Source organism: Anolis carolinensis, chromosome 6, assembly GCF_035594765.1.
Source record: "Anolis carolinensis isolate JA03-04 chromosome 6, rAnoCar3.1.pri, whole genome shotgun sequence".
Lineage (NCBI taxonomy): Eukaryota > Metazoa > Chordata > Lepidosauria > Squamata > Dactyloidae > Anolis > Anolis carolinensis.
This window is the reverse complement of record NC_085846.1, coordinates 88,879,639-88,894,306: the sequence shown is the minus strand read 5'-3', so window position 1 is coordinate 88,894,306 and position 14,668 is coordinate 88,879,639. Positions and strand designations below refer to the sequence as shown.

The 14,668-nt window shown below is 37.3% G+C and overlaps 1 protein-coding gene across 4 annotated transcripts in view; it reads right to left on the bottom strand.

Annotated features, from left to right (window-relative positions):
* vwde (von Willebrand factor D and EGF domains) overlaps positions 1–14,668 on the bottom strand; it is a 56,290-nt gene that overhangs the window by 33,693 nt on the left and 7,929 nt on the right. For 3 of the 4 annotated variants that reach the window (XM_008112694.3, XM_062983966.1, XM_062983967.1), the window contains 7 exons: positions 12,144–12,209; positions 11,389–11,648; positions 9,304–9,393; positions 8,117–8,261; positions 6,405–6,619; positions 4,119–4,192; positions 2,557–2,830 (listed from right to left, as the gene is read on the bottom strand). In XM_008112694.3, coding sequence (XP_008110901.2) covers positions 2,557–2,830; positions 4,119–4,192; positions 6,405–6,619; positions 8,117–8,261; positions 9,304–9,393; positions 11,389–11,648; positions 12,144–12,209 — 1,124 coding nt within the window. The remainder of the gene's footprint in view (positions 1–2,556; positions 2,831–4,118; positions 4,193–6,404; positions 6,620–8,116; positions 8,262–9,303; positions 9,394–11,388; positions 11,649–12,143; positions 12,210–14,668) is intronic. The other variant, XM_062983965.1, reaches the window with a different exon arrangement.

The following is a 14,668-nucleotide window of genomic DNA, read 5'->3' as shown; positions in this document are numbered from 1 at the left end:
ATGTTAGGAGCAACTTGAAGAAATTGCAAGTTGCTTCTAGTGTGAGATAATTGGTTGTCTGCAGGGACGTTGCCCAGGGGATGATTGGATGTTTGACGTTTTAGCATCCTTGTGGGGGGCTTCTCTCAGGTCCCCGTATGAGGAGCTGGAGCTGACAGAGGGAGCTCATCCTCACTCTCCTGGATTCAAACCAACAACCTTCAGGTCAGTAACCCAACTTTCAAGTCAGCAGTCCTGCCGGCACAAGGGTTTAACCCAATGCGCCACTGGGGGCTTCAATATAAGGGATCATTGAGTGGTATGTATGCCACAGTTAACTAAGATTCTGCTAGTAAAACTCCTTTTTACGAAGTCTTTTTATTCCATTCACTCTTTTCTCCTCTAGTTAGAAGTTTTTTTAAGGCTGCATCAGCATTGGGAGAATGGTGGAGGAGGGCTACAGAAACATAGACTTCCATTTTCCAGAACCTTTTTCCTTCCAAAAATCATGTTCTTGAGAGTAACAATTGCTGTGCTGACCTCTTTGTGGGCAGATGGGATTTAAAAGGAAAATAGTACAGGGGAATGTGACAAGCACACTCTAAACCAGACTGTGCCCCAAATTTGTGTCTTTTCCATTCAGTTGCTTTCCTCTTTACTCCAGCATTAAAATATACAAGGTCAATGATATGCTTATTGTAACATCTAGTTTGGTCCCAAGAAGCTCAGGCAATTATCTGAAATCAGGAAAAGACTATTTCCCCTTCCTAAAGAATAACATACAGCATTATCTATTGAAAATGGATGATATGTGCAATATGAGCTTTTACGAGAAAAGGTCTGATAAGGAAGGAACTGTGGAAGGATAATGGCCAATACTGGACATTATTATATGATTGTTTTAACTGATTGGAGGTAGTTAGTGTCTTTTAATGAGGTTCAGATAAAATAAAAGGAAGGAGAACACTAAGGAGAAAAATCAGGGGCAGGAAATGGGATAAAGTGTAGATTTCACCATCTCCCATTTTTTAGTCAAAATGAGCACTTGCAAATATAACTCATTCCTTGAACTTAGTTCATGCTACTTTATAATTTTCAAATTGAAGCACATTTTAAAAGTTATAAAGTGATAAAGAGAGAGTATCATTTTGCTAGAGGATGTAATTGAAGTCATTTTGCTTCGTAAATTAATGTAGACATGACTATGACTGAAGAATGATGGCTAATTGTTATATAAATAAACCTGTAGCTTGATCTTTCCCAGTTCCACTTTTGTCAGGCTTTGAAATGAAATTAGACATGTTTTCTTCTCTTTTCAATTGTGATAATTAAGAGTCTCGCTATACATTCTAATACTATAAAACAGTTATTATTAACTATGCTTTATTGAAACAAAGTAGTGTTGTAAACTTGGATTGTCTTATTCAGCAAACTACTGTATATACTCAAGTATAAGCCGACCTGAATATAAGCTGAGGCATCTAATTTTACCACAAAAAAAATGGGAAAACATATTGACTTGATTATAAGACAAGGGTGGGAAATGCAGCAGCTACTGGTAAATTTCAAAAATAAAAATAGATACCAATAAAATTACATTAAGACATCAGTAAGTAAAATGTTTTTGAATATGTGCATAAAACTGTAATTTAAGATGAGACTGTCCAACTCTGATTACCTATATACTCGAGTATAAGCCAACCTGAATATGAATCGGCCAGGACTCTCAGTCGAGTATAATCCGAAGGTGGCTTTTTCAGCCCTAAAAAGGGCTGAAAAACTCTGCTTATACTCGAGTATATATGGTATGTTATTGCTGAATGTTATCAAGTCATATCAAGTTTATGACAACTATAAGACAAACTGATCATAGAGTTTCCTCACCAAAATTTAGTTAAACTCCCTTTCTCTGAGGCTGAGAGATTGGGATTTATTGGTCTTTCGGTGGGTTTCCATGGCCAAGCGAAAATTTTAACCCTGGTCTCCAGAGTCATCGTCCAATGCTCAAACTACAAAACCTCAATGACTTTCTTCAGCAAACTAGAGTTAAGACTTTCTGGGTGCATCTGCACTGTACAATTAATGCAGTTTGACATCACTTTAATTGCCGTGGCTCATTACTATGAAATCATGGGATTTATAATTTGATGCGGAGGCAGCATTCTTTGGCAAAGAAGGCTAAAGCCCTTGTAAAACTTCAACTCTCATAACTCCCTAGCAGTTAAAGTGGTATCAAACAGCATTACTTCCACTGTGTAGATGCACCACTATCTCCTCATGGCCATCCCAGAAGACAAAATGATGAGAAGAGGCAGGAATACATGAGTTTGCCTACATTTCTTCTTGTAATGATGAACCAAAATTTCTTCTTATGTCCGAATCAGAGCTTGGAAAATTGCTTTGTTTTGGTCTTCAACTCCCAGAATCCCCCCAACTAGCAAGCTGAGGAATACTGAGAGTTGTCACCAAAATTGTTTTCCAAGCTCAGGTCTAAATGCAGATTTTGTATATGGAAGAGGAAGCCCAAAACATCTCCTGAACCAAATAACTAAAACATATATAAAACTGATTACACACCGTGACTTTTCTTCCTAAATATGATTCAGTGATCCTGACATTGCTGTCTGCCGGGTCTCTGCTTTTTACAGATAAGTGTGGCTGTGAATCATGCAGCTGGCCATTGCACATGTCAAATGCTACAGTATCAGCCCCTTCTCTGGCAACAAACCCACAATTACATGATGCTGGGTAATAAAGGCTTCCACAGTCCCACTGGCGAACATGGACTTCAAAATCACGGGAAGTACTTCTGTAAAGTACAAATGTTCCTGTTTTAAAATTGTCATACATCCTAGAAGGAAAAAAAAGCAGAAGATTATTTTTAATTTTGAAATAATCATAATTTTTATTTTAAAAACTTGTTTTAACTATCTGCAAATTTGTGCCACACTGTCATTTTTAAAAGGTAAAGGTAAAAGCTTCCCTTTGACATTAAGTCTAGTTGTGTCCGACTGTGAGAGTTAGTGCTCATCTCCATTTCTAAGGCGAAGAGCCAGCGTTGTCTGTAGACATCTCCAAGGTCATGTGGCCAGCATGACTGCATGGAGTATTGTTATCTTGCTGTCAAAGCGGCACCTATTGATCTACTCACATTTGCATGTTTTCGAACTGCTAGGTTGGCAGAAGCTGGGGCTAACAGTGGAAGCTCACCCACTCCCTGAATTTGAACCCTTGCAATTTCAGCAGCTCAGCAGTTTAACTCACTGCACCGTCGGGGCTACACTGTTATCTTTACCATTTCTAATTCTAGCATATTTAGACAGTCCACTGAATATAATGGACCTTATTCCATGGTAAGGATGAGTAAGATTTTAACCTCCCTCTCCAAAATCACAGGGCCAAATTACACATGATTTGCTATTGGGTCTAATTTGTCTCTGATATTTTGTTCATTTTGATTTCACAAAATACAACACGCCCTTCACATCTGTGGATTTAACTTTTGCAGATCCGATTTGGGAACTGAGAGGAGTGGTAAGCTCTCTCCCTCATATTCATGAATAACATCCCTGATTCCTTGGTGTGTCAATGTTTGCTCCACTTTCACAATATGTTATTCAAATACATGGGATATTGTCTTTATTAAAAATTGAAAGACTGTATGACAGTGTTGGAAAAACACAGCACATGGTTGCCACAAAAAAAACATTAAGTTAGGTTGCATTCCACTTTATGTATTCTAAGCAGTTGCTAGGAGACTGGGCTGAATCAAATCTACCATCATTACTTTACCTAGTTGATGTTCACTACAATATGGGCTTTGAATGCCTGCTGTCCCTGAATATACACTATGAGACATGTAGTACTCTATATAACCATTACACTTTTCCAGAGGTATATTTTATATACAACCGTTCAGAAGATATAATCTTCATTGGCTGTGTTTCATCGCAACGAAGTGATCAGCTTTCATTCAGAAATATAAAAACCATCACCACTAATGAAACCACTGCTAAAAGAAAACCTTTCATTCTAGTATCCACTAAACAGATAAAACAAGATTTTTAATAAAATTGGCACAAAGCTGTACATTTTTTGAAAAAGAAAAAACACATCACAGTAGGAAATATATGAATTACCTGCCATCAAAGGTAATTATATGTGGGTCAGTAAAAGAATAGCAGTATGAACAGGGAAGGTCCTTCACAGTAACCTTTGGGAGAAAAAGGAAGATATTCACAAAAAGTGATTATGGCAAATTTTCTATTGTAGAATCCTTTAGATAAGTGGTTATCAACCTGTGAGTCCGCATGTGTTTTAGCCTTCAACTCCCAGAAATCCCAGCCAGTTTACCAGCTGTTAGGATTTCTGGGAGTTGAAGGCCAAAACATCTGGGGACCCACAGGTTGAGAACCACTGCTTTAGATCCTTGTCCTAATACTTCTAGAACTCTTCTGCCAAAATGCTATTGGCCTCATGCTGGCTTGTACATGCTGGGAATGGTCATTCAGAGAAGGATTGTATATACTCATGTAGAAGTCTAGAAATTTTAGTCACACAATCAACCCAAGAAACATGGGTTGACTTATCCGTGTATCAATATAATGTCTGTTCTTTACCTCTTAGCACAGTGGTTCTCAACCTGTGGGTCCCCAGATGTTTTGGCCTTCAATTCCCAGATATCCTAACAGCTGGTAAACTGGCTGGGATTTCTGGGAGTTGTAGGCCAAAACACCTGGGAACTCACAGGTTGAGAACCATTGTCTTTGCAGAAAAAGGAACCATGTCTTTCTTTGAGTAAGTAGTGAAAGGCAAGAGCTTAGTCTATCCCAGGAGACTTTAAGAGAAAGATCAACCACAGCTACTCTTTTCACTGCAATTCCACTTGTAACTTTTCTGGATGACTGGGTGGGAAAATGATGGTGGCAGTGGCTTTTTGGCACTTTCCCTTAAAGGAGTTTCAAAAGAATAGAAGGGCTCGTTTTTCTTTTAGATTCTCCTGGGATGGACTTGGCACTCACCTTTCATCACTTTGTTCAAAGAAGAGGATGATTACTTTTTATATAAGAGTTACTGTACTTTACCTTTTATTTTAAAAAGGGACCATCCCTTGACTTATACAGAAGTCATATCAAAATTCATAATTTTGGTTCAAAACCTGCCCTCAACTTATATATGAGTATATATGGTAATTTTCCCAGCTCTGTTCCCATAACCATATATTGCTATGTGAAATATGCATAGTTTAAATCAGGGCACATAATATGACCCCAGTTGCTGAAGTCTCTCAAAACTGACATTCCCAATTCCTTATTTAAATTGACACTCAAGGTGAAATATAGGAAGAAGTAATTTTTTCATCTGTCTTTTTTCCCTAATGAAACTTCTAGCAGTCATCATCCCAGTTGTATAGGGAAAGCATAGCATGACAATGACAGAAAAATGTGCCACAAATTAGAAGCATTACTGCTTCAGTATCTGTTTAAAATATATTGTTGCATTTATTTAAAAGATTGACAATCCTCTTCCAGTTCCCTAGGGGAACACTATGTTCTATACACAAATATATACACAGTAAGATCCTGTATTCATGGGGGGAATGTGTTCTCAGCTGAACTGCTTGGTTACAGGTTTCTCAGCCTGAAACCAAGGATATCTAATGCCATTAAATTACCTGACGTCCAATCCTGACGTATGACTGTATTCAAGGATCTAGAGATTACTAAAGAAACCATTTTCTTCAGGCACAGGTATATGAAACTGTGGATATTGGTTCTGCAATTCCATGAGTTTTACTGTGTATGTGTATGTAAGTATGTAATATATGTTTTTGTGTATACATACAGAGAGATTGAGTACCTCTTACTAGGAATTCTAAAATCTGAAACATTCCAAAATTCAAATTAGTCTGATGGTTCAATGTACACAAACTTCACTTAATGCACGATATTGTTAAAATATTGAATAAAATTACCTTGAGATTATATATAAGGTGTATATGGAACATACATACATTTTGTATTTAGATTTGAGTTATCTCACAATATACATAAATGCAACAATGGGTATTTTAGAATCCAACCCCAAAAAACCCTGAAGTGTTCCAAGCATTTTGGATAATTTGTGTGTGTATGCCTTTGCCTGTCTATCCATTTGATTATCCTTCTTTCTTTCTGGCATGGGGCAAGAAGACAATCTGTAGGTTCCTTATAAAGCCACTCTGCTGAAGTTAAGCAGGTTTGAGTCTGATCAACACCTACATGGGAAATTGCCTGGGAATTCCCCAGTACATTAACTTGTTTCAGCATGGAAGAAATATAAGATATAAACTAGTCGCTAAATGTGGAAAGAATTACAAACTTCCATTAGTGTTTCCACAGTGCTTTCCTTTTCTGTTAACAAGACTGAAGGAGATGGGTTGTCACCTGAATGCTTTCTGGCGTATAGCCATTCCATACAAAATTGTCACTGATGATAGGTTCCACCACAATCTTGGTTCTTCTGATGCCATCTCGAGTGAAATCAATCACAGCAGTATAATGGATGCTGGCCTGGCTACATGTTCCATTGAGACAGGATTGTTGCAGAAGATCCATATGGCATGAAGACAGAACCACATTTAAGACCTCCAGATCTTTATCTGTTCGAATAGAGATAAATCATGAGTAATGCTTCTTTGAAGGGATAACATATAGCTTCATAAAATCACTAAAAGGTCTAATCTAAGCCAGTTTGAGAAAAAACAAAACAAATAAAAGGAAAAGACAAACAAATCATAAGGTTACAAATCCACAGACTTTGGCCTGAGTCTTTTTTGTTGTTGCCTGAGCAAAAGAACAAAACAGTGACTCTTTTCCATTCTATCTACAGAGGTTGACCAGCATGGAAGTTTCATCTTACTTCAATGCTGCTGACAGAAAAGTGTTTATTTAAATTTCTGTTAAGGAATCCCAAAAGGCAAAGACATTTCTTTTCAAGCAGGCCTTTAATATGTAATTGCTCTCAGGGAGGACAATGGGGTGCCTGCTCTGTTTTTTATGCTTTTAATGGTTGCATCTTTTCTTCTAACAACTTCATACTGATTTTAATTTTGTTTTGTTTTGTTTGTAATTGTATTGTTTTAACTAATTTTATCTGGGTCCCAGTTTGGGAGAAAGGTAGCACATAAATAAAATAAAATTCCTTTTTTTCTAAGCAGCTGGCTGCAAATACTTCAAAGCTAGCTTTGCAACCAAGCATTAAGTACTTTATACTCAGGAACAGGTAGAGTCTTGTCCCTTTTGCAGAGATGAGTGCATGAAGAAGTATGTTGCAGCAATTAGCTGTTTGACCCCAATTTTATTAAGCAATAATAATAATAATAATAATAATAATAATAATAATAATAATAATAATAATAATAATGATATACAACCTTTTAGGAGGAGTTTTACTCAACTGGATCCTCTTTGTATTACAGTGACCTCAATCACTATCTCTGATACCCATAAATCACTATTTATTTATTTACATTCCACATTTGTACCCTGCTCTTCTCACCCTGAAGGGCACTCAGGGCGGCCTTATAATAGCCAGCAATTAAATTTTTGTGTGTGTGTGTCAGGAGCTGAAGCTGACAGAGGGAGCTCACCTGCTCTCCCCAGATTAAAACCTGTTGGTCAGCAGTCCTGCTGGCACAAGGGCTTAACCAATTTTATGTCATACACATATATGTCCATAAAATAAACAAATACAATTAAAATCTAAGCAAATAAAACATTGAGGATTAAAAACATCAATTATGATCACGCAACTGTGATTAAAATCAAACATTATGGGATTTGATGAAGTATATTCAAACATACCAAAACCCCACACTGACTCTAACCCCTTCATTTATTTTTCCAAAATGGCATGGTCATTTCCAGTTGCCATTTTGAAAAGGAAGCAGAAGGAAAATATGGCATTTGGGCAAACGGTTGGAAAAGAGAGGTAGAAAATTAGCTAATACATGCCATGCGGTTGCCCACGTTATTTATACATAGGTCTAGATTCAGATACCTATATATTTCACCACATAACAATGATGAACCTACATGCTGGTTAGAAGAACAAATTAAAAACAAAAGTGTGAAAAGGAGAACAAAGCAGAAATTACCTTCTTCGACCGTCTTCAATTTTAATGAGATTTTACAGTCATTTTCCAGTTGACTAGCTTGAGGACAAGGAATGGGAATTTTGCTCTCTATTGTTAGCTTATACTCCTTCCCATCTTCTGATATAATAAATGCCTCAGGATGAAGCTTTTTAAAAAAGACAGAAAGCCAACAATGCAGGACAGATATATAGAATTATCTCCTTGTTCAAACAGTGTAACAATCTACGAACAATGTGGCAGGCTAAAAGCTGGAACCTCAATCCATGGCTGAGATCAGATGAGAGACTACCTCCTGGGCACACAAAAGACTTGGTGACTTGGAAGGCACTGAACAGACTGAATTTTGGCACCACAAGATGCAGAGCTAATCTTCAGAAATGGGGCCACAAAGTGGAGTCCACGACATGTGAGTGTAGGGACTAGCAAACCATAGACCACTTACTACAATGCGGTCTGAACCCTGCCACATGCAGAATGAAGGACCAGATTCTAGTCAAAGGACATTTAGTATAATGCCAAGTTATTTCTGCTAAATGTGTAGAGATGCATCAATTATGTTAAATGAGGTATACCTGTACTCTCAACCATCAGGATCTTTCCATCTACAAAATACCCTGAAAATCAAAATGGCAGAAAGACACTGCCTTCTTCAAATCTAGTGCAATAGGAAGGTATGGAGACCCCATCTTAGCTCATCTAAAGACCAGCAGCATTGGAGCTTTGGATTGCTTTTTGCCTTTGGATAAAACTCAGACAGATTTGCAGGTACAGTAGAGTCTCACTTATCCAACACTCGCTTATCCAACGTTCTGGATTATCCAACGCATTTTTGTAGTCAATGTTTTCAATACATCGTGATATTTTGGTGCTAAATTTGTAAATACAGTAATTACTACATAGCATTACTGCGTATTGAACTACTTTTTCTGTCCAATTTGTTGTATAACATGATGTTTTGGTGCTTAATTTGTAAAATCATAACCTAATTTGATGTTTAATAGGCTTTTTCTTAACCTCTCCTTATTATCCAACATATTCGCTTATCCAACGTTCTGCCGGCCCGTTTATGTTGGATAAGTGAGACTCTACTGTACTTGGAGAACTATAATTTGCTACTTGTACATACTATTACTGAAGAAGAACAGTTTATTATGACTTAAGAATATTTCAAATTGCTGTAATTGTACCTTAATTCCTGCAAAAAATTCCATACTGTCAATGAGAGAACTTTGCAGCTCTGGTCTTTCTAAGGAAAAGGTAGAACTGCTGCAATAAATCTGTTAAAGACACAAGATAATATTATGTTAAAACAACAAAAGTATTTTTGGATCATAATAATATTGCAAACTGGTTGTGGATGAGTAATCCAACGGCCAAGTGATAACTCTGGTATAAAATTAAGTCTCAGTACCCATGCCAATATTCAAAGAACAAATTTAAGATAAAAAGTTCCATTCTAAATAATGCCTAAACTGGTAGTTACAAATGTGTGAGTCAGCCATGGCTCATCCTTAAGGCAGAATTCCAAAGTGAATAAAAAAGGAATAGAAGACACTAAACCAGATTGTGGTGTTTGTCGGACTCTTGCAAATTTACAAAATTGATTTTAATAGAAGGCCCACAGAATAAGTAAAATTTAAACAGCCTACATGTGGCCTGCAAACTGCTCTTCAATTCTTCTGTTTTTGTAGCTTAAAATGTTTATTAAAACTTAAGCACAGTAGCAAACATACTCTGGAAGGGCCAAATCTACAATAGCCACAAGTGAATGCATTTCTAGATATATTCTAATAATAGTATTTGAAATATTATGGAGTTTTCCATCTCCGAAGCAGTTTTTGTGTGTGATCGGGAAATCAGTACCCGATCCCACCAAAAATTATATAAGTTGCCATCAGGGGCATGTCTGGTGGCTGGAGTATTTTGACCCCAGAATTTTTATGCGGAAGCAATTTCTATTTCTGTTTGGGATGCCAAAGGAGACCTCCAGAATAAAGGGAACAGGGAATTGCTGCTTTAACTCATATGTTTTTTAAAAAGATTTAACCGGAATCTGCAATTTCTTCCTCTGACATATCTGTATTGAAGCAACAGACTTTTACTTTTGACTATTATGCCTTTTCAGAAAGAGAAGCAGTGCTAACAGAGGCTGTTGTTACCTCTGCATTGCTTTGAGTTCAGCCTCATAAAATTTAAAGAGTAACCGCAGTAGCAGCATCATTAGATGTAGCAAAAATAGCCATACTCAATTAATCAATAGTCTTCTCGTTTAGAAATTCAGTAAGATTAGATTCCTCAGAATGCTTTATTAGAACTCTGTATTTTGTGCCAAACGATAGCGATCAGGTGAATGCATTTACAGCAAAGATGCGAGTACATTTTCAAATCTCCTAAGGTAACAGTAGCAGTGTTTGGTAGGGGCGTGGGGAATTGCAGAAATCAGTCTCTGTTCTTTTTTGGGAAGATTCTTCCCAAAACGGAAATCTGGACCCCGAATTACGAATCCGAACAGCCCCGCTCCTAAAGTCCCGGAATCTTCCTGAAAACAAAATCGTGGACCTGAAATTTGAAATGAAAACAGAACCGATTTCTGCCATTTTGCACACCCATACTATTTGGGTATGATGGGGTCAGTATGCATCCAGTCAGAAAAATTACAGGATGCATACTGATAGGAACTAAGTATTTCTTAATGTGATGAGGTCCCTGATCTCAAGTTGTAGATTATATCTCAACCATCTCCAACATGTTCTGGGACAGTTCTTCTGGAGACTGAAATTATACGTTTGTTAATAGCCAGAAAAACTGGTATTTCCACCATTACCAAGAGATTAATAAACAAACTCTAGTTTTCAAGAAGGTGGGAGAAGGAAGGTGGCATCATTGCTTCCATAATAACTGGAAAATGAAAAAAAAAATCCAATAGCCTTTATGGTGCTGCCACATTTTTCCTCCTCTTCCTTTTAAAACCAAATCTAGACTTTAGAGAGATGCTAAATCAACTATCTTCATCCATGCACTATAATTACGACAGATGATCTTGTAAGTCTTTAGAAATCTGACATGCAACAACAATAACAACAACATGAGAGATAATGATGGTGCTTTTTTCTAAGAGTTACACTTAAAAGATGTTTGTCTTCAGCTTTTCATTGTTTGCTGCAGATCCTTTCATGAATAAGGATTAACTCTTTGTACTTGTAATTACTAGGCGGTATTGATTATTATTTATTTGTGGAAATGGAAAATAGCGCCAAGACACTTAAACATACCCTGTCTCCCAGTCTGAGGTTTATCCCATCCAGTTCTAAAAGCGAGAATTCCCGAACTGTTGTCTCCTGTTTCAGTTCTTCTTTGATGCCTTCAGGAGACAGTCTGGACCAAGCCACAAGAAAGCCCATGGAGATGTTTGCAGTAGGAACATCAAAGGTGCATCTTAAGAAAATGCTGCCATCCTGCAACTCTGCCACAATGTCCGGTGTGCTTGGAGCGGGTGGCAAAGGAAGTGGAAACAGTGAGGGAGGCAATTTAACTAACAAGAAAAGAAACAGAGAGTCCTATAAGTAAGACAACCCATAATACTAATAAATGAATGTATTGCAGTATTCTAGAAACAAGCAGCAAGCAATTCACTATTATCAGTGTGAAGCAGCTGATAGTGTGATCTTTTACAAACAATTTTAAGCACATGGATTAGACCTGATATTATACAGTAAAGATGAAATGTAGTATTTAATAAATGGGTGCAGGCAGGGAACAGTTGTCTCCATTATGCACAGATGAATTTGAAATTTGAAGTTACAAATGATAGGAACAACTAAACACAGTCAATCATAGTTCTTTCCCCAAAAGTCATTTTTAAAAGCTGACTTACTGTGACATCTTAACATAGTGAATTGGGTTGTTTAGGGGGAAAAAAACAATGTGTGTGTGTGTTTGGGTGTATAACAGAACTATAACAAATGTTGACTGATCAGACCATTTTCATAAATGTAAAAGTCAAATGCAGGAAAATGGAAACACTTACTGTTACAAATGTTTCCAGTTTCTGTATTTTCAGTCTGGCAGGAGTGCTGATTTGCATCTGAAATAACTGAATATATGTTTCTTATGTTAATATATCTATAAATATCCTAAAGGCACCACATTTATTTATTTATTTCCAATATTTCTATCCCACCCTTCTCACCCGAAGGGACTCAGGGCAGCGTACAATTGGCAACAATTCGATGCCGACACATAATTAAAATCAAACAGCATATAAAATCTATTACAAACAATTAATACAGTACAAAATATAAAACATATGGTTAAAATCCGTTCATCCAATATCTTTGTGCTTTAGCCATACATCAGTCCCACCAAAGCAGGGCCAGCTCTAGTTAGTAATTGGATGAGAATGGTCAATGAATAACGTGTGTTGAAGGCAACATTTCAGAGGAATAAACTCACGAAAAAACACCTTTGAACATTCCTTGTCTAAGAAAACCCTATGAAATCCATAGGGTTGCCATAATAAACACATTGAAGGCACACACAAACACATGCAATAGCTGGCATCCAAAAATAACATGTACTATTTGGACTTATGTTAAACTAATGGAAAAAAATAGGCAACTAACAGTTTGAGCTCACGAGACTAGACTAACAGGTGTAGCAAATTCCAAAATATGCTTCAGTCCATCCCCTGTAGCAAAAGTTGATGATTAAAAACAAACACAAAGTCCGTCTGTGTATAGATTGATGTGATGTGAAACCAGATAATGCCACAAATGTCTATTAGAATGATCTATCCACAGTTTGATAAAGAATTCCAGCTGAAGTGCTTCTCCTCTGCAACATCTTGATTCATTTTATCCAAAACCAATCACATGACGTTGGTATCTAAGGAGGGAAATCCCATATGCACCTTTCTCCATCTTCCTGGCAGTAAAATAATACAAGGAATTAATAACTACAGTATTGCTGCCTTTCTGTAATACCCCAGATGTGCTGCCTTGTCCAGCTGCTTCATGCTGATAATAGTAAATCCTATTGAAATTAAAGACATTCAGTATGAGAATGCTATAGAGTCCTATGAGAGGGCCTAGAAAATGCCTAGAAAGGCTATATTATGTAGGAAATGGGTAAAATGAAGCAATGGGCACCAGTTCCACAGATACAGAGGTCATGGTGTATTTCTTTAACATAGTGATACTATGCATGTCTATTCTGAAGTTAGTCGCACTATATTGAACAAGCTTTCTTTCAAGCTCCTGTGAAGGACATAAATATTTTTTAAAAAACAAATATAAATTAGCATGCTAGAGATATGGCTTTGTAGTAGCTAAATGATTTATGTTGGTATGAAGTTAATGATGAAATAAAACTTGTCAAAATTTCCATTTCAAGTTTTCTCTTGGGAGTCATTCTAGTCTGCTCTCCTTTGTTGCAACATCTTTCAGCAATATCCTATCCAGTCCTGATTACAATGATATTTAGAAGTAGGAAGGAAAACTGAAAAGGTCAAACAAGAAAAGCATTAACCTCAACTAATGCTAGGTACTCAAGCAGCATTTACCAATCAGTTTACTAAAATGAATGGTACCTCAAATAAAAAACCCTGGTTTAAACACCTTACATATTTTCACTTACTACACATCTTCATTTAGAGTATGTTAATTTCTCCCTTACAAACCAGCAGGAGACAGGATACTCATCTTTCAAAGAGTGACAGACAGGGAACAGTGTGACAGTATAGGCTTTGACATGTGGGAGCACATACAGAGGCAAATCATTTCAAAAGTATAAATCTGTATATGGCTGCCCCATAGAGCACTCTTTTTCTTCTCAAAGCAATTACAGTAATACCTCTGTATCCAAGGGGGATATTTCCTGGCTGGACTGTGGTTACCTGAAACCACCAATATGACTGAACAACAACATTAATTTTTCTGACTTACAGCCCCAGCATGGCATGAGCATCCTCTCTAGGAATTTGCAAGATCCTTCAGCACAATTTTATGGTAACATTGGAAGCATGTTATAGAATCACATAGATGATCTAGCAAATTCTCTTTTTTCCTCCAGTTGCAGGAAAGTAAAACCACGGATATGGGTTCTGTCATTATGGCAGTCTTATTGCATTCAAGATTAAAACATAGGGAAAAGAAATACAACATGGAACAAATGGTCAAGCGGTTGATACAACTTATATGGTCCACATCAGTGGTTCCCAATTTGTGGTTCGTGGTGGTGTTACTACACCATTGAAATGAGAGTGGCTGGTCTCGAGAGACCCTCTTATAGTTCCGGGGATGTGTCAGGAGGGGAGAGGCTGACTACCCACAAAAGGGACAACAACAAGCCTCCTGACTGCTGCTTCTCCTCCTCCTCCCTCTCCAAGGGGAGCCATTCCATTGGAGCCTGGAAGCAAGGGTGCCTTGGTGTCTTCATTTTTAGACATGTTCCTGGGGTGCTGATTCAGAAAATTGCATTGGATAGGCCACATCAGCATTAGATTGTTAAATATGGTTTCTGTAGGCAAGCAGATGGTGACTACTGGATGGCATA